At 38.6% G+C, this 19,656-nt stretch overlaps 1 protein-coding gene across 1 annotated transcript in view; it reads right to left on the bottom strand.

The window, feature by feature from the left end:
* PRKAR2B (protein kinase cAMP-dependent type II regulatory subunit beta) overlaps positions 1–19,450 on the bottom strand; it is a 119,958-nt gene extending 100,508 nt beyond the window's left edge. The window contains exon 1 of the mRNA XM_003811199.5: positions 18,903–19,450. Coding sequence (XP_003811247.1) covers positions 18,903–19,209 — 307 coding nt within the window. The 5' untranslated portion in view covers positions 19,210–19,450. The remainder of the gene's footprint in view (positions 1–18,902) is intronic.
* Between the last annotated feature and the right edge of the window lie 206 nt (positions 19,451–19,656).

Below are 19,656 nucleotides of genomic sequence, written 5' to 3'. Positions count from 1 at the left end.
AAAATGACTAAGTTTTTATAAAACACAGAGTTGAGGCAGTAACAATGTCAAGAAAAACATTCCCAAATACTTTCAGGATTTTAAATGTGGGCTCAGAGTTAAGTAGAAAGGAGTGGGAAACGCCACTGTCAAGACGATGTAAATTCACTTTCTGCTTCTCCATACACAAAACTGTCTCTTTTAAGTCTGTATGGTCAGATTCATGTAAAGAGCAGATTTATGGAGACCAATGTTCTGCTTGTAAGAGTAAACAATCCAAACTAGGCTAAGAACACCGGAAAAGCTGGAAGCTGCAAAGAGTTCAAATTGCTACATGTCTATAAAGTCACAACAAAACAGCTCCAGAGAAGGGTAATTGGGGAGAAACAAACGGGAAAAGACAGGAGGGAGACTTTGAAATGAAGAGCAACTGAGAGAATAATCAGGGATGTGATTAAGGTTGGCCTACTAATAAGAGTACGGTTATAGAAAATACCCATATTCAAAGCCTTCCTCATACAACTCCCAGAATGAAGATATTCCTGCCATTCCAGTCTCAGCTCAAATAACTCCCTCTCAGGAAGCTTTTCCCTGAACACCCAGTTTAAAGTTGCCCCTCTTGTTCCTTTCCATGGTATCATCCTGTTTCCTTTTCTCCAGAGCTGGCAAAAGAGACCTGTTTTATGTTTATTGTCTGTCTCCTCCTTCGCTACATTATAAGCTCCATGAGGGCAGGGTCTTTCCTTGTCTGTCTGCTTCATTACTGTATCCCCAAGGCTTAGAACACTGCTGGCTACAATATACATTAGGTTCAAAAATGCTAAAGCAATAGTGCTAATGAAAAATAATATAATAGGGGTGGCACCTAAAGATCATTTGGCCAGGCATGGAGGCTCATGCCTGTAATCCTGGCACTTTGGGAGGCCCAGGTGGGCAGATCACATGAGGCCAGGAGTTCAGCCTGGCCAACATGGTAAAACCCGTCTCTATTAAAAATACAAAAATTAGCCAGGCATGGTGGTGCACACCTGTAGTCCCAGATACTTGGGAGGGTGAGGCATGAGAATCGCTCAAACCTGGGAGGCAGAAGTTGCAGTGAGCTCAGATCGTACCACCGCACTCCAGTCTTGGTGACAGAGTGAGACATGGTTTCAAAAAAAAACAGCAAATGTTATGTATACAAGTATTAAGTTTCTGAAACCCATAAATTAAAATATATAGTACTGGCTAAAAACATAAAATAGACTTTTAACACTAGAGCTTGACTAGTCTTTGGCTTTTTTTCAAGTAGTATTATTAAAAGCAGTACCATTTATGCCCCACAATTATGAAAATGTAACCTGGTTTTAGTCTCTAACAAGAATAATGAAAGATTTCACAAGATAATCAGAGCAGAAGGCAATGGCATTTCTCAATAAAATGTGGAAAAAAAAGATTTCAAGAGTGTCCACATTTCCAATTTTTTTTTTAAAAAAAGATGTGAAACTGACATACAATAAAATGTACAATTCAATGAGTTTTGATAAACATATACATCCACAACCAACACTCCAATCAAGATATAAAACATTTTCAACACCTTGGAAAGTTTCCTTGAACCCCCTTACAGTCAATTCCCACTATCTCATAGGCAATTACTTGTTAGGATTTCTACCACTGTAGTTTAGCTTTGCCTGTCTTTGAACTTCATGCAAACATAAGATTAATTCCTACTGTTCTTTTTTATTGATGAGTAGTATTCCCTTATATATATCGCCATTCTCCTGTTGATGGACATTTCAGTTTCCAGTTTGAGCTATTTTGAATAAAGCTTTTATAAATATTGTTTAATATTCTTCTAAATATTCAACCCTTTGTTGGTAATATTCATTGAAAAAACTTCCAGTCTTGTGCTTGTCTTTTCATTTTGTTTACAATAACTTTGGTTGAATAAAAGCATATGTTTACAACCATTTTGTAAATGTTACTTTTATTTCTCTTAAATACCTAGGAGTGGGATTGCTTGGTCATAGGTGGGTGAATGCTTAACTTTATAATATACCCACAGTTTTCCTAAGTGTTTATATCACTTTATGCCCTCCAGGACCATATACGAGTTCCAGCCAACATAAGGTATGTCTTATTTTACCCATTCTTGTGTGTGTTTAATGATGTGTGTGTTTAATGGTGTCTTACAGTGGTTTTAATTTTCACTATCCTGATAACTAAAAATATTGAGCACTATTCCACGTGCTTATTGGCCATTCTTATGTCTTCTTTTTTTTCCGAGACAGAGTCTCACTCTGTCGCCCAGGTTGGAGTGCAGTGGCACAGTCTTGGTTCACTGCAACCTTCGCCATCCCGGTTCAACCGATTCTCCTACCTCAGCCTCCCAAGTAGCTGGGATTAAAGGCATGTGCCACCACTAATTTCTGTATTTTTAGTGGAGACAGGGTTTCATCATGTTGGCCAGGCTGGTCTCAAACTGCTGACCTCAAGTGATCTGCCTGCCTAGGCCTCCCAAAGTGCTGGGATTACAGGCATGAGCCACCGCACCCAGCCATTCTTAGGTCTTCTTTATTGACGTGTTCAAGTCTTTGCTCAGTTTGATTAGGGTCTTCTTATTATTGAACTTTACCAGTTCCTGTTATATATTCTCAGCAACAGCAAATTAAAATGTATAATTTTTAAAATCCCAGTTGTGATAAGTTACATAGGAATAAACCTAAGAAAAGATAGCAAAATCCTTATGGAGAAAATTATAAAACATTATTGAAGAATATGAAAGGAAGACTGAATAAAGGGAGATATATCATGTTCATGGATAGGAAGACTCAGTATCATTAAAATATCTGTCATCTCCAACTTTGTTTATAAATTCAAGCAATTCCAATAAAACTACCAATAAAGATTTTCTACAAAACTGAAGAAGCATATCCTAAAAGTTTTATGGACTAATAAAAGCCTACAAATGATTAAATCATTTTAAAGCAAAAAAAAAAAAGTGAGAGTTACCATACCATATATCAAGACCATTTTAAAGTCACATTAATTAAGGGAAAGAGGCATTGAGGAAAGGACAGCAAACCCAATAGAACAGAACAGAAGCTTGAAGTACATTCACATGTATGTGGAAATTTGTACCTTCACAAATAAATGGAAACTTAACATTTAAAAATCAGTGGGGGAAAAAATGAGTCAACACATGATGCATACTAAAATAATGAAATGAGATTCCCTAATTCATACCATATATAAGAATAAATTATAGATTAAAGCCTTAAAGATGAAACTGAAGACTTACAAATTTTTACAGGAAAATAAAGAGATTACCTTTTTAATTTGGGTTAGTGATGAAATCCTTAAACAAGGCAAAAAAAATCACAAGCAAAAGGAATGATTAACATTAGCCTACATTAAAATTAAAAATTATGTTCAAAGTTATTGTAAACAAAATGAAAAGACAAACCTAAGATTGGGAGATTTTTTTCAATGACTATTGCCAACATAGGGTTGGTAGCCAGAACATTAAAGGAAGGAAGGAAGAGAGGAAGGGAGGGCGGGAGGGAAGGAGAGAAATCCTTCTACAAATCAGTAAGAAAAACACAATCAGCCAGATGGGAAAAATGGCAAAAAATTTTCAAAGAAAATAAACTACAAATACAGTCAATGAACAGGAAAAGATGTTCAATGTCACTAGCAATAAGAGGAAAACAAATTCAATTCACAGTAAGATGCTATCTGACATCCATCCTACTGTCAAAGCTTGTTGAAATCTGACAATATTGAATGTTCGCTTCAATGTGAAAATCAGGGACTCATACTGCTGATGAGAGTACAAACTGGTGCAACGCCTTTATAAAGCAGATATGACAATGTGAGGTGAAGTCAAAGCTTGCACCCCTACAATCAACCTTTCCACACTTAGGTACATACCCTATAGCAGCAGTCCACAAACTTTTCGATCTCAAAATCTCTATATACTCTCAAAAATTATTTGCGTATATGGTTATATCCATTGATATTTATTGTATTATAAATTAAAACTGATAAATATTTAAAATATGAATTTAAAAGAACTTACACGTTACTAATAACATATTTTGATTAAAAAAAACTATATTTTCCAAAACAAACAAAGCTTAGTAAAATTTAGAATGACTTTGTTTTACATTTTTGCAAATCTGGTATGATAGAAGATGGCTGCGTTCTCGTATTTGCTCCTGCATTCAATCTGTCGCAATATCATACATCATGTACCCTCTGGAAAACTCCACCGTAAGCTATCATGCTGAGAGCATGAGAGAAAAAAAGGCAAAAAAAATCTTAGAAGTATTATTATAATTTTCATCCTATGGACTCTTGCAAGGTCTGGGAAGAGAGGGAAATGGTCCCCCAGAGGTATCCAGACCACACACTGAAAACTATCTTTAAAAACTACATTTGCCTAACACACATACATACACACACACACACACACACATTCACTACAGCACTATAACAACAAATTGGGAACAACCAAAATATTTACCAAAGAATGGATAAAGTGTATATTTATACAAGGGTATACTACATAGAAGGTTAAAATAAATGAACTAGAGAACTAGAACTACATGAATCAATGTAACATCTCAAATGCCCTTCTTAAAAACAAGTTGATGGATAATAATTTACATAAAAGAAACTTTTATAAGTGCAAAATTTATACAAATTTCTAACCTAATGCCTATGTAGTAATACTACAAAACCACATAACAGAAACACAAACACTAAATGCATCATGGTGGTGGTTATCTCTGGAGAGAGAAGTTGATGGAATGGGACAGGAGAGAGTACACGAGGGGCCTCCTCCTACTGCACATGTGGTATATTTTAAAAGAAAAAAAATAACAACTTTTTTTCTTTTTTTGAGACAGAGTCTTACTCTGTCACCCACGCTGGAGTTCACCGCAACCTTGGCCTCCTGGGTTCAAGCGATTCTCCTGCCTCAGCCTCCCAAGAAGCTGGGATTACAGGCATGTGCCATTACATCCGGCTAATTTTTGTATTTTTAGTAGAGATGGGGTTTCATGATGTTGGCCAGGGTGGTCTCGAACTCCTGACCTCAGGTGATCTGCCCGTCTTGGTCTCCCCCAAGGGCTGGGATTACAGGCGTGAGCCACCGTGCGTGGCCAGAAAAAAAAATAAAAAACCTTGAAGGATGCCAAAATGTTAAAATCTGTCAGAGCTAGAGGACTGCTTATATGAGTGTTCCTCATTTATCTGTGTCTTTCTGTATATTGAAAATACGTCACAACAAGTAAAAGAGAAAAAAAATTCTGCTCTACTCAGTTTTGGCAGATAAAAATCTCTCACTATGCTCCGATACTATCAGCCCAACCAAATTAGTTCCAAATGTACTTTAATGTAAAATGTGCTCCTAAAATATTTTTCATAAAATATTCTTTTTACAAACGGGTTTTTGTTAAAATTCAAACACTAAAATACCTTTTGGATTCCATTTAAGGAATTACAAGAAAGGTATTTCAAGGAATTATTATGCATCAAAAGTCCTAATATTGCTTGGCTGGTAAACTGCTGTTAACAGTCAAATAAAAAAATCAAAGACGTATGAACAAACTTCATGTAAAAACAAAGATCTCAAAAGATTGTCTTTATTTTCTTCTAAAAATAAATTATTAGCAATTTGTAGTTGAATAAGTACAGAATTATAAGTTTTCAGAATAAAAACACATACTAATGTAAGACTTGGAGATGTATTAATTTGTCCCACCATGAGCTTACTTTTATAAATATTATGACATGAGGAAAGGGCAACAAGCTGTCAATTTAATGCCAACTAATTGTTTGCCAATTAATTTGTATTTCAGGCACACAGTTATGTTTTTCTACAAGCATCTGCCTCATTTAAATAAAGTAACAATTTTCAATACTTCTACCTACAGGTTCCTAAGTTGTTCAAAAATTACCTGCTAAACCTTGAATTTAAGACCATAAACTTGGAGACTGTGTACACACACATCTATTTACTCTATCAGTTAAACACTGTTTCTCAGGGGAAAGGATGGTATGAAAACAAAGCAAAGCTTTATCCCATCTTTTTTTTTTTTTACTTTTTTTTCCAAGTCGGACTATTTACCTCAAATTTCAAATGGAATTAAAGGAGGACACAAGATTTAAAGAACTGCAAGTTTTAAAAAATTTGAAACACTTAACTAAAAGATTTAAAGACTTTACTTTCATATTTTTCATTAATAACTTTTTTAAAGTACTATTACTATACTGGCTTGAGAGCAATCTCTAGCTTATATTTCTAATCAAATTTCATTTTTTTAAAACTGTCGTGTTCTCACTGAATTCTAAAACTTGTATTTGTTTGTTTCCTTTTGGTTTTGTTGTGTGTTTTTTTAACACACATTAATGCTTAGTGTATGCCAGGTACTGTTAATTCATTTAATTCTCAAAACATCCCTCTGAGATAGGTACTATCTTTATTCCCATTTCATAGATGAGGAAAATGAGGCACTCATCATAAAATACGTAACTTATTCAAGGTCCCAAAAGTTATAAATGGCAGAGTCAGGCTTCAAATCTAGAGTCTATACCAAAATGAAATCACACTCTTAAAAAAGCTTCCACTATTTCAGATGTTTCACATAATTACTCTTAAGTTTTTGGCAACTAAAAGCAATCTGGTTTATTTTTGCTTTTTTCCATAAAAGCAAATTGCCAGGTTTAAAAAGTATGAGGCAAAGGAAAAGGAGCTCTAGTGACCACGTTTATGAAAATTAGTGGAGTGGGAAAAAAAAAAAGAATGACATCACAGTACAGGAGAGAAGAACTGAGGAACGAGAGAACACATTCAGTTTAGGATAAAATTGTATGGAGGTGGCTGAAGAACATGCAAGCAAAGGTATTTGGTAAGCGGGTGGATATGTCCATTTCAATCTTAAAGAGACAGGTCTGTGCTGGAGCTAGAGGAAAAACTGGAGGAGTCCAAACAGCAAGTGGGTCTTGAGGGGTCAGCAGAATTCAAGCAACAGAGGGAGGAAGGCAGCTTGCCTTGCAGAGTGGCAGGAATGACGAGGAAACGCAAAAAGATGGAAATGGACAAAGCAGGTTCAGGGCAATAGATCAGTTTTAGATTAAGCACAGAGTTCACATAAGCAGATGCAATGACATACAGCATTAGTGGTTTGTGGGGGGCCAGAATGTCACCTCAATTACAATATGAAATCCTACAGGCAAAAGAAGCCTGTGCACGTGCGTTCTGTGCATTTTGTAGTGTTCAAATGTCAGGCCCAAGCCTCACGTTGTATTTTTAATACAACGAAGTCCAAATCTATGAGACCGAACTGAAGATAGGCTAAAGCTTTTATATTTTATGAAACATCTTAAAATACAGTAATGTAAAACATTACTAGGAGACTATTATTAAAAGTCTATTTAACATCGTCTCAGCCCAAAATGTCCTTAAGCTGACAGGCAACTTCAGCAAAGTCTCAGGATACAAAATCAGTGTGCAAAAATCACAAGCATTCTTACACCAATAACAGACAAACACAGAGCCAAATCATGAGTGAACTCCCATTCATAATTGCTTCAAAGAGAATAAAATACCTAGGAATCAACTTACAAGGGATGTGAAGGACCTCTTCAAGGAGAACTACAAACCACTGCTCAATGAAATAAAAGAGGATACAAACAAATGGAAGAACATTCCATGCTCATGGATAGGAAGAATCAATATCGTGAAAATGGTCATACTGCCCGAGGTAATTTATAGATTCAATGCCATCCCCATCAAGCCACCAATGACCTTCTTCACAGAATTGGAAAAAACTACTTTAAAGTTCATATGGAACCAAAAAAGTGCCCAAATTGCCAAGTCAATCCTAAGCCAAAAGAACAAAGCTGGAGGCATCATGCTACCTGACTTCAAACTATACTACAAGGCTACGGTAACCAAAACAGCATGGTACTGGTACCAAAACAGAGATAAAGACCAATGGAACAGAACAGAGCCCTCAGAAACAATGCCGCATATCTACAACTATCTGATCTTTGACAAACCTGACAAAAACAAGCAATGGGGAAAGGATTCCCTATTTAATAAATGGTGCTGGAAAAACTGGCTAGCCATATGTAGGAAGCTGAAACTGGATCCCTTCCTTACACCTTATACAAAAATTAATTCAAGATGTATTAAAGACTTAAATGTTAGACCTAAAACCATAAAAACCCTAGAAGAAAACCTAGGCAATACCATTCAGGACATAGGCATGGGCAAGGACTTCATGTCTAAAACACCAAAAGCAGTGGCAACAAAAGCCAAAATTGACAAATGAGATGTAATTAAACTAAAGAGCTTCTGCACAGCAAAAGAAACTACCATCAGAGTGAACAGGCAACCTACAGAATGGGAGAAAATTTTTGCAATCTACTCATCTGACAAAGGGCTAATATCCAGAATCTACAATGAACTCAAACAAATTTACAAGAAAAAATCAACCAACCCCATCAAAAAGTGGGCAAAGGATATAAACAGACACTTCTCGAAAGAAGACATTTATGCAGCCAAAAGACACATGAAAAAATGCTCATCATCACTGGCCATCAGAGAAATGCAAATCAAAACCACAATGAGATACCATCTCACACCAGTTAGAATGGCGATCATTAAAAAGTCAGGAAACAACAGGTGCTGGAGAGGATGTGGAGAAATAGGAACACTTTTACACTGTTGGTGGGACTGTAAGCTAGTTCAACCATTGTGGAAGTCAGTGTGGAGATTCCTCAGGGATCTAGAACTAGAAATACCATTTGACCCAGCCATCCCATTACTGGGTATATACCCAAAGGATTATAAAACACACTGCTATAAAGACACATGCACACATGTATTTAATGCGGCATTATTCACAATAGCAAAGACTTGGAACCAACCCAAATGTCCATCAATGATAGACTGGATTAAGAAAATGTGGCACATATACACCATGGAATACTATGCAGCCATAAAAAAGGATGAGTTCATGTCCTTTGCAGGGACATGGATGAAGCTGGAAACCATCATTCTCAGTAAACTATCACAAGAACAAAAAACCAAACACCGCATGTTCTCACTCATAGGTGGGAAATGAACAATGAGAACACATGGACACGGGAAGGGGAACATCACACACTGGGGCCTGTTGTGGGGTTGGGGGAGGGAGGAGGGATGGCATTAGGAGATATACCTAATGTTAAATGAAGAGTTAATGGGTGTAGCACACCAACATGGCACATGTATACATATGTAACAAACCTGCACGTTGTATACATGTACCCTAAAACTTAAAGTATAATAAAAAAAGTCTATTTAAAATATTTACATGCCTAAGAAGTTTTCAATCATTTTACATTCATACACATTTACCATTAGACAGTGTTCAATATTTTAAAAAACATTTGCACACCTACTGTGAGCAAAGCACAACACATACAGGAAAGACTTAGAAAGAGAGGGTATATTCCTGCACATTCTTGCCTACCTAGACTGAGGACCCCTGACATCTGCAAAGTTGACTGATGGAGGCCATATTCATCCTACCATATTGATAGTATTAACGTCAAGGAGGGAAACTTGCAAAAATATTTGGTAGGGTAAAATATAAACTAAACCTTTGGGAAAAGAGTGAGATTTAGCAGAAAGACAGGGAGAGGGGAGTGAGAATTCAGGACCAAGAGAATGACTTAAGACAAGAATATTTGGCTATATCAATTTAGAATCATGTCATGTGCCGCTATATACTGTGGTTTTTGTTTGTTTTGTTGTTTTGTGTTGTTTTGTTTTGTTTTGAGATGGAGTCTCACTCTGTCAAGCAGTGCTGCGATCTCAGCTCACTGCAAGCTCTGCCTCTCGGGTTCACGCCATTCTCCTGCCTCAGCCTCCCGAGTAGCTGGGACTACAGGCAATTGCCACCACGCCAGGCTAATTTTTTTGTGTGTATTTTTAGTAGAGACGGGGTTTCACCAAGTTAGTCAGGATGGTCTCGATTTCCTGACCTCATGATCCGCCCGCCTCGGCCTCCCAAAGTGCTGGGATTACAGGCTGTGAGCCACCACACACGGCCTACTGTGTTTTATTTACTACTTAATGGATATTTACAAAAGAATTGCCTTTCTTTCATGTATTTTTACACTTATTTAATAGGTAATCCAAGCACATGCTAAACATTTTTCAAAAGTTACAAGAAAGCAAATAGTGAACGATCTCTCTCCTAACAAAATAACCTGAAATACTCTACGAAATTGCATTTCTTTTCAACTATTTTAAACTTTAGACTTTCTTCTAATTCTGACCGGTATTTCCATAATTTACTGATTCCTAACCAGAAAACTATAATATGATTCTCTTTGTCCCATCCACAAATGTTGCACCAAAAACATTACCACTATACAATTGAAATTCAAGGTATATACAGGAAAACAGGTTTTAAAAGAAAAAGCCTGGATTTTCCCCTTCAGGTAACGTAGTTTTACTTCCTTTTTATAAGATAGAATTTTCCTCTGTATTCTGCCAACTTCTGTTGAGTCAATTAACTTACCGAGTGACTGTCTTTTAAAAAAGACACACACACACACACACACATACACACACACACTCTCTTTATAATCTAGAAGCTTGAATCAGGGAACCAAAATTGATCATGGCTACGTTATATATTACTAGAGTATCAATTTAAGTGGTATTGTTTAGAGCTGTAGTCTCCAAAACGGGGTTCATGTATGCCAAAACAGTGTATAAGGCTATATGTTGGGATGTAGGAGAAAATTACAACTTGCTTAGAATTGCTTTTTACTTCCTCCTTTCAAAATTTATATTGTAGGAAGCTTTATCATACATATAAGTCAATATATTGTCACATGTATAAAATTTATCAACATATATTGGGGTGTACACTCAAATATATTTTGCTAATAAAGGTATATAATAAAATAAATTTAGAGAATTAAGCAGCTCAGTACATGAGGTGATTATTTCTAAAATAAATAAATGTAGGCTGGGTGTGGTGGCTCTTGCCTATAATCCCAGTACTTTGGGAGGCTGAGGCAGGTGGGATCACTTGAGGCCAGGAGTTCCAGACCAGCCTTGCCAACATGGAAAAACCTTGTCTCTACCAAAAATACAAAAATTAGGCAGACATGGTGGCACACACCTGTAATCCCAGCTACTCAGGAAGCTGAGGCAGGAGAATCACTTGAACCCAGAGGCAGAGGCTGCAGTGAGCCAAGATGGCACCACTGCACTCCAGCCTGGGTAACAGAGCAAGACTCTGTCAAAAACAAAATAAAATAAAATAAACAAATGTACTGAGTTTCTAAGGTACATGAAATGCTAATTTGAGTTGAATAGACAGAGAATGCAAATTGTAAAAGGGAGAGATCAATGCAGGGCTAGCCTGCAAACTTTTAGAGGGAAAAGTAGGTAGCTTATTTTTTGATATGTGCTTATTTTCAACCACGTTACTGCTAAAAGAATTACTGAAATGAAGTGTATAAACCGTGGTTGAAGAGGAAGACCCTGAAGTCAGATTACCAGGTTCAAACCTTGATTCCACCAATTACTCTGGGTAAGACTAAATCACATATGTGTAAAGCATCTGTTCAGATGACAATGTGTAAAGCACTGTTCCACATCTGATACATCAGTAGTCAAAAATGTTAATAATAACTAGTATTAAATAAAAAGGACACCATTTATTTATTTTTTTGAGACAGAGTATACCTCTGTCGCCCAAGCTGGAGTGCAGTGGCGCAATCTCGGCTCACTGCAACCTCCGTCTCCAGGGTTCAAGTGATTCTCCTGCTTCAGCCTCCCAAGCAGCTGGGATTAAGGCGCCCGCCACCACGCCCAGCTAATTTTTGTATTTTTAGTAGAGATGGGGTTTCACCATGTTGGCCAGGCTGGTGTCCTATTCCTGACCTCAGGTGATCCGCCTGCGTCGGCCTCCCAGAGTGCTGGGAATTATAGACATGAGCCACCGTGCCCGGCCTAAAAGGACACCATTTAAAAGACATTAGTTTTCTATAATAATGAGAACGAAACAGCCGAATCATGTTTTAATTCAACATGACCTTTGAAAAAGATGCTTTTTGGGTGTAACTGAAATATATTAGAACAAATGGAACAAACGGCTTTTTTCCTTCTCTTTTTACCCCCCAAATTCCCCTCAACATCACTCCCATGGACTATTTTGTCTTGGAACAGCTAATGTAAATTAAACAATGTCATCCTTAGTCAAACAGATACAGGAATAACTGTATACAGTATATCTTCTTGGCTTCACTTTTATGTGGAACATGTGTTTACATTTTGACCTTTTGTCTTTTTTTTAATTAAGAAACATTTTTAAACAGCAGCAACTGGAAAGGCCTTTTTTTTTAGTTTCCAAACATATTAAGCTACACATGGCAGAGCCTATTGCTGAAACATTTATAAATGTTACACCAACTGTTTATAGTTCTGATTTTCTTATTTGATTGTTTTGTTGTCATGTAAGCCATGACCTGAAAATTTTAGCTCAAATTCTTTCCATAAAATTACATAATGAAACCGTCTGAGTCATTTTGAATTTGTGAAGCACAAAATTCGCTCTCATAAAATAATGATAAGCATCATACTGAGGTTTTTAGAGTAGGATTTTGTGACTGTCCCAACCACAACTAGATGATATAGATAAGACAGGAAGGACAAGAACAGGATCAAGAACACAGTAAGAATTCATCCAATTCAGAAAAATCACTGCATTGTTGTTTCTTTTCCATTGTCTCTTCTTAAGCAAGTGATAGGAAAATATAGTCTAATATTAGATTTCACTTCATTGAAAAAGAATCAAAGAACAAAAAAACCTGGAAATTCTGAAGACAAAAGTACTTTCCTTTAGCCCATCCTTTTAAACCTTATCAATCAACTTGATGGAAGACAGAAAAAATTCATATGATGTAAGTTAATATAAATAGCGCACAAAATGTTGGCAACAGTTGTATGAACAAACTCAAATTTATAAGGCCAAAACCTACCAAATTTGGATAAGGAACTTCTCTGTCTCTCACCTGCCCCATCTATTAACAAAATCGATCATACATACTATCTATGAGGCCATCTCTGACAAAAGGATGGTGTCTTAAGTCTAGGCAGGGAGCAGTGGCTCACGCCTCTAATTCCAACACTTTCGGAAGCTGAGGCAAAAGGACTGCTTGAAGCCAGGAGTTCAAGACCAGCCTGGGCAAGAAAGGAAGACCCATCTCTATCAAAAAACAAACAAAAACAGAAAAAAATGAAGTCTAAAGAGAGTAAATGTAAGACGAATCATTTCTTTTTTCTTAAAATAAGAACTATCCTACCTTCCAAGTTTCACACATTGTTTCTAATAGGCCATCCCAGATCGCAGCACTTTCTGTGATTCTCCACACTTCTAAAGTAGACCCTGCAGTTAGTCACTTCAGTCTTCTTCACTGAATCTCTCACCTTTAAATATTCCATCATTCCCCAACCTCCACTGTAGGACTTTATTACTACTACTACTGACAAACGATTTTCTTAATGGGTCAAAAATAAACCCCAAATTGATGGATTCATAGGTCCCCTGTTTGTATTTGCACAACTGAAAAAGAAACACAATTGTTTTTCAACATAGCTGTTAACAAAATCTTGACGGCTGGAAATTTACTGGAATCCATGGAATGAGATTTGCAACAATAAAATAACCATTCAATATTCACTCCTGTTCTACCCAGACACAGCACATCAATTTATGTGCATCCACAAAAAAAAAAAAAAAAAAAAGCTGGTAACTGTCTTATCTAAAATAATAGCTAAATGGTTTGGTTTTTGATAGAAAAATTAAAGTACTAATGCTTCAATTTCTGTTTAGGTGTTTCCATTGTATGTCTTCAAAGTATAAGTTACTCAAGCAAGCCTTCACAACTGGTTTTACTTCTCTCTTGCTCTCTCCCTCCCCCTTTCCCTTCTGACTTCATTATCTTTCTCCCTCTACCACCCTTCTTCCAAAGCCCAAAGTAATAGATGGTAAGAGAAGAAGTTTTTTGGTTTCCCAATTTCAACCCCTAAAGCAATCCACTTACTATTACTAGTAAAATGAATAATATTCTTAACTTCTGCTTTGAAAATCACAATCACTATCTCTAACTCAAAATAAGTTTTATTATCTTTTCTGACACTATTGTTTTATGCTCATAACTAAAATAATGGCTTCAATATTTTAGCCATTGTCATGAATGATTTAATCCATTTCAGGAGGATTTAAAACCACCATGTAAATCTCTAATAGCCAAAAACTATAAAGTCTCATTAATTACAAAATCCTGGAGCTCTTAGCTACAAATTATGAGCTGAAAAGATATGGATTTTATTACTGTATAACATTAAATCCTAAGTAAAACTGCCACATAAGCTCATTCCCTGCTTCATCTCGCCAAGAAGTGCAATACTGGATTCATTTCCATAAAACACAATGAAATTGCTATTCTGCAAAAAAAAAGTATATAACTCTGTAAGATTTTATATCAATGATATAAACTTTACAATATTTTGCTTGACCTTAAGGATGTTTTGTAAATTCTCCAAATTCCCTTTGAACTGTAAAAACCAAAAGGTAGGTAAGATTCCAACAAGACTGGACATGGGACAGAGTTAAGAGGATTAAGCCACAGTTATTACATGGTAAATTTCTATTTATTACTTTTGATATGCTTGTCTTATGGGGTATGAGTCTATATTTTTGGTATGTGTATCTACTTTGAACTCTAGATCTTTTTCTTCTATAACTCAGAAAATCAGCTCTTTATTTTCTATCACGGTAGTTATTTTTTCTCCCAGGTTGACTGCTCTGCATGTGCCCATGTGTAGTTAATTTTGTTTCTGACCACTTGTCCATTTATCAGAATAATCTGAATGGTATTTACTTCATTTTTTGTTTCAGCAATTCCACTGAAGAAATTATTGGGCAACACAAGATCTCTTGATGATGCCTATATAAAATCATGAATTACCACAGATTTTACTCCAAACTAGTACTGATGCAATGCTATAGCCTACCGTAAACCTTCTAAGAAATTCAAGGCCTAGGGACGCTACCCTTTCAGACGTGACACGTCAAACTGTATTTGCTTTCTCTAGGACGGGGAAGAGGGAGACACAGTAGATGCCAAGAGGTTTCCATTATGGCTTCTTTCTGGCCTTTGAGAGTTTCCCTAGAAAGGGTCACCATAAGCCACTATCATTCTAACATCTAAAGCTTGCTCTTTCGACCAGAACTGATAGCAAATGGAAAGTAACAATTAGAATTTATAAGTCTGGAAGAGAATAGGAGAGGGAAAAGAAAGCTATTAGAAGAGGAAGGGATCCTTTGGAAAGGTAGGAAAGAAGATGACCTTCACCCATCTGACTGTTTGCTCTAGCGCCACCTACAGCCACACCACCTGACCCTCAAAAATCACCGACCCCTGGCCAGACAACATTTTTTCCAGCTAACTGCAGGTGCCTGGCTTATTTGATTAAACCACCACATTATAAGGTCAAGGTCACATGCTTGATCCCTACGTTTGTCCTACGTTTGTCAATGGGCACAAGTTGCATGGTCAAAAACTTGCCTTTTAACTCCAACCTCTCATAAATACCATCACTTACGTTAAAGACATTCACAAGAGAGGATATGAACCAACAATGCAAATCCATCAGCATTACTAAAAAAAAAAAAAAACAGGAAAACCTGACTTGTGAGTCAGCCCACAGAACAAATTCCATTTAAGAACTCCCTGATCATCCTGGGCTTCAAGGTTAGATACATAAGAGTAAGAAATCAGGCTTCCCTACTTACTCGTTTTATGTGTGACCTTGGACAAGTTAATTTTTCAGAACTTTAACAATAAAACACATTAAGGGTCCCAAATAGAGCTTGACATATAAGGGATACTCAGGTTATGCTAGCCCCAGCACCATCTGGAGATAGAATCGGGCAGTCAAGAGCACAGGGATGAAGCCAGGTCCACCTGTATCCCAATCTTGATTTTGCAGCTCACGTGAAACACTGGGCAAGTGATGGCCTTATCGTTCTCATAAAGCTGAGACAAAAAAATTAAAGCATTTAGACAGCACACAGCAATTGTCAACTAATGGCAATTATGTTTTAAATGTTAAGAAGAATATAGTATTATCACTATCTGTTAATGTTTTCCAAAGTACAGTCATGGAACTATTGATATCAGAATGACCTGGGTGGGATGTCTACTGAGGGGGAAGAAAAGGATATCATGTCCCATCTCAACCTATTTAAAAAAGCTCTCCAAAAATGGTACAGGGTAATGGTCATTTCTGAATCAAACTTCCTTGAGATAGCTATGAAAATTTCAGAATTACTGACCCAGCAGGTCTTGTGCTGTGTCATAGTAAATTAAGACTTGTTTTCCAATCCTTATTCTTTACTATGCCAGAATTGCCCAGTATCTGGGGTTCTTTTCTAATGAGACACATTTCTGGACATAGATGTCAAACTGATAGGCTCATACTTTTTAGGATCACTCCTGTTTTTTCCCCCAATGGTACTATTTTGACTTTTTTTTTTTCTTCTAACCAGGGGTCAGCAAGCTATGGCCTTGATCTGCAGCTAATTTTGTACAACCCCAACCCTCAGAAGGTGTATGTGTTTTAAAAAAAAAAATGAAGAAGAAGTGATCAAGACCACATGTTGCCCTAAGTCTAAAACATTTACTATCCGGCCCTTTACAAGAAACCTTGCCAATCACTTTGTAGCCTATAATTAAATGTTTTTCAACTGGAGGTCTCAATACAATTTAAAATAGGGAGAAATAACTGATTCAAATAGGAAATATCAAAAAGCACTGCATCTGACAGAAGGAAGTACCTGTACTATTGCCAAAGTTTCTGTTATACAGATGTATGTGCCTCCTGGATAATGATCAAATTGTATTTGGTTGCAGTCAAAAAGTTTTAAAGTCCTTGGGGGTGAGGCTAGGGAGTAAATAGTGCAATTGTTTAACAAGTTTAACTTGTTTAAGTCACACTGAGCAATTTTTACAGCAAAGGTGCCTTGGAGAATATAAAGCCATATAAAATGACCCCTGCTGTTCAGAAGTTAACGGCTTATTTCTTCACTACAAAATGAAAATGGAATCTTTTCTGTGCGCAATATATTGTTATAAGGAGAAAATGCAATCATCAATGCAAAGTACTTCAACAAATGCATTATACAAACAAAATATTCTGATTGTATTAACAACATATCATACAGAATATATATATATATGGTCTTTACCAAGCCCCTTAGTTCCTAGTTTTCTCCAACCTGGGAAAAGAGTCCTTTTTTTCCCCTTTGTGTGTGTGCACGAACATGTCAGGAGCATAAAAGAAGTATTAGATATCTCTGCCCTTTCTGTCATCCGTTACTGGCTGCTGCTTCTTACCTATTTAAAACATGCATTCTTTTCTCTTTCTCGTTTCTGGTAGGAAAAGCTTTTGATTCGATTCTTGTGCAAAAAGAATTATTAAGACTATGTTTATCCTCTTGGGGAAACATTTAGAAGTCCAAAATTAAAATTGTAAGTAACAAGCTTCACTTTTATCTTCACAGAGCACTAATTTCCAGGGTTTCTGGGATTGTTTTGGACAAACTAAAACTACACTAATTTTATAATCCATTTCAACATGTAATCCTGCAAAGAAAAGAAACATCTTCCTAGGAGCATACACAAGGAAATGAAACGACACTTTTAAATGTTTTCATTTTATGAAATACACTGCGGACACACAAACCACAAGCAGTGTAAATAAATAAAAGCTAGTGCAATGCTGCATGCATGTTTGCCTTACACCACAAAGAGAAAACACTTGCACACTGCACTCCATGGTATTTTAGCTTGGGTTGCCATAAAAATGAGATTTGGGCATGTTGTGTAATACAGGGGGCTGTAAATGAGGGTGTGTGTCTGGGTGTGTTAGGGAAAGAGGGTTGTAAGCAGAAGGGGTGGGACTTGCCAGGAGCAGCTATTTGAGAAAATTCCTTTTTCTTTCCCATTCATTCTTTCTAGCTCTACTGTCTGGCACAATCCTTACAATTACTCACTGGCTTTTCATTCTAAAGACAACCAACAAGCTTTCAGAACTTCCTAAGGTGTTTTTCTCATACACTTTTAAAAAAATAAAGCACCAAATCATTCAATATGTCTTTTATATAAAAAGCAAACCATTAACCCATTTCCTCGTTCCAAAGACCCCCGTGGGTTTCAGACTAAATAGAATCCTTTGTTACGTGTCCAAAAATAACACAACACGGTATTGGTAAATTGGAAAATAATAGATAACTCTTATTTCCAAGAATGTCAGAGCTACTGGCCATAAATTTTCTGCCCCAGTGAGTCCAATTTCATGCTTCTTTTAGTGAATCTACCGTCCTAACAACAGTAACGCCAATCATATTAAACACGGTTCTCCTTTTCTCTTTCGACATTCCATTAATAAATACCAGGGCTGAAAGAAGACGCCAAGCGGGCCAGTTTCTTTATGCACAATGGTATCCTCTAAGCGAAATACCTCCAACCACAGCGAAAGTTGTCTTTCTAGCAGATGCCCACCCCAACCGGCCCAGGCAGAGGGGGCAAAGGGTAAGAGGGAAGCGTAACATCCCAGCTCTCCCACCTCTAGAGGAAGGGAAGAGGGTATGACAGAGAGCGGAGTAGGAAGGTGGGCGAGTGGGAGAGACAGAAATGGATGCTGAGGGGGTGGGCGAGATGGGAAGGTAGGGAAAGGTGGAGAATGCGGGGAGAGGTGGGTGCGCAAAGCGGCAAGATCCGAGAGCACAGCGGGGAGCGGTGGGGGGCAGCGAGAGGATCCGGGGTCGCGAAGTGGGGGGTCTGGTCCTCACCATTGAACGCCCCTGCGTCCGCGGGCGCCGCCTCCTCCTCCTCCCCGTCCTCGGAGTCGGAGTGCATGGGCTCCTCGGCGAAGTTGACCCCCTTGCTGGGGGTGCCGCCCCCGGCAGCGGCGCCCAGGTCCCCCCAGGTCCTGCCCTCATGGCCGAAGCGCGCGGTGCCTTTGCGCTCGTTCTCCTGCTGCAGGCGGGTGAAGTGCTGCAGCGCGAACTCCAGCAGGTCCGCGGGCTGGTGCCTCAGCACCTCCACCGTGAAGCCCTGCAGCAGCTCCGTCAGTCCCGCCGGGATCTCGATGCTCATCCTGCCTCCGGGGCGGCAGGCGCCTGGGCGCCGCCCTCGCCCCCTCCCCGGCACGGCCTAGGGCCCCGCGGCTGCCGAGCGAGCGCCTACGGCGCTGGCGCGCTACCGGCTGCGAGCGCGGCGCACTGGGCCCCGGCGGCCCGGCTGGCCCGGCCCGCGGCTCCCGGCGCGCGTCTGCTCCGTGTGGTGGCGGCGGCTGAGCGAGCGCGGCCCCGGGAGGGCTGGCAGCATCTCCTGCTCCTCCCGCTCCAGCCGCGGCCGCGCCTCTCCCCCGCCCGGGCGCCCCGCCCCCGCCCCGCCGCGGTGCGCGGGAGGGGGCGCAGGAGAGCGCGCCCACGTGACCCCCGGAAACCATGGCAACCTCCGTTGGCTGGCGCCGCGCACCCGCCTGTCAGACCACCGCAGGGCTGCGCGCCCGGGCCGGGTGAGGCGGAGGGAGGCCCAGCG

Source organism: Pan paniscus, chromosome 6, assembly GCF_029289425.2.
Source record: "Pan paniscus chromosome 6, NHGRI_mPanPan1-v2.0_pri, whole genome shotgun sequence".
Classification (NCBI taxonomy): domain Eukaryota; kingdom Metazoa; phylum Chordata; class Mammalia; order Primates; family Hominidae; genus Pan; species Pan paniscus.
The sequence above is the reverse complement of the archived record's forward strand: the minus strand, read 5'-3'. Positions and strand labels throughout refer to the sequence as shown.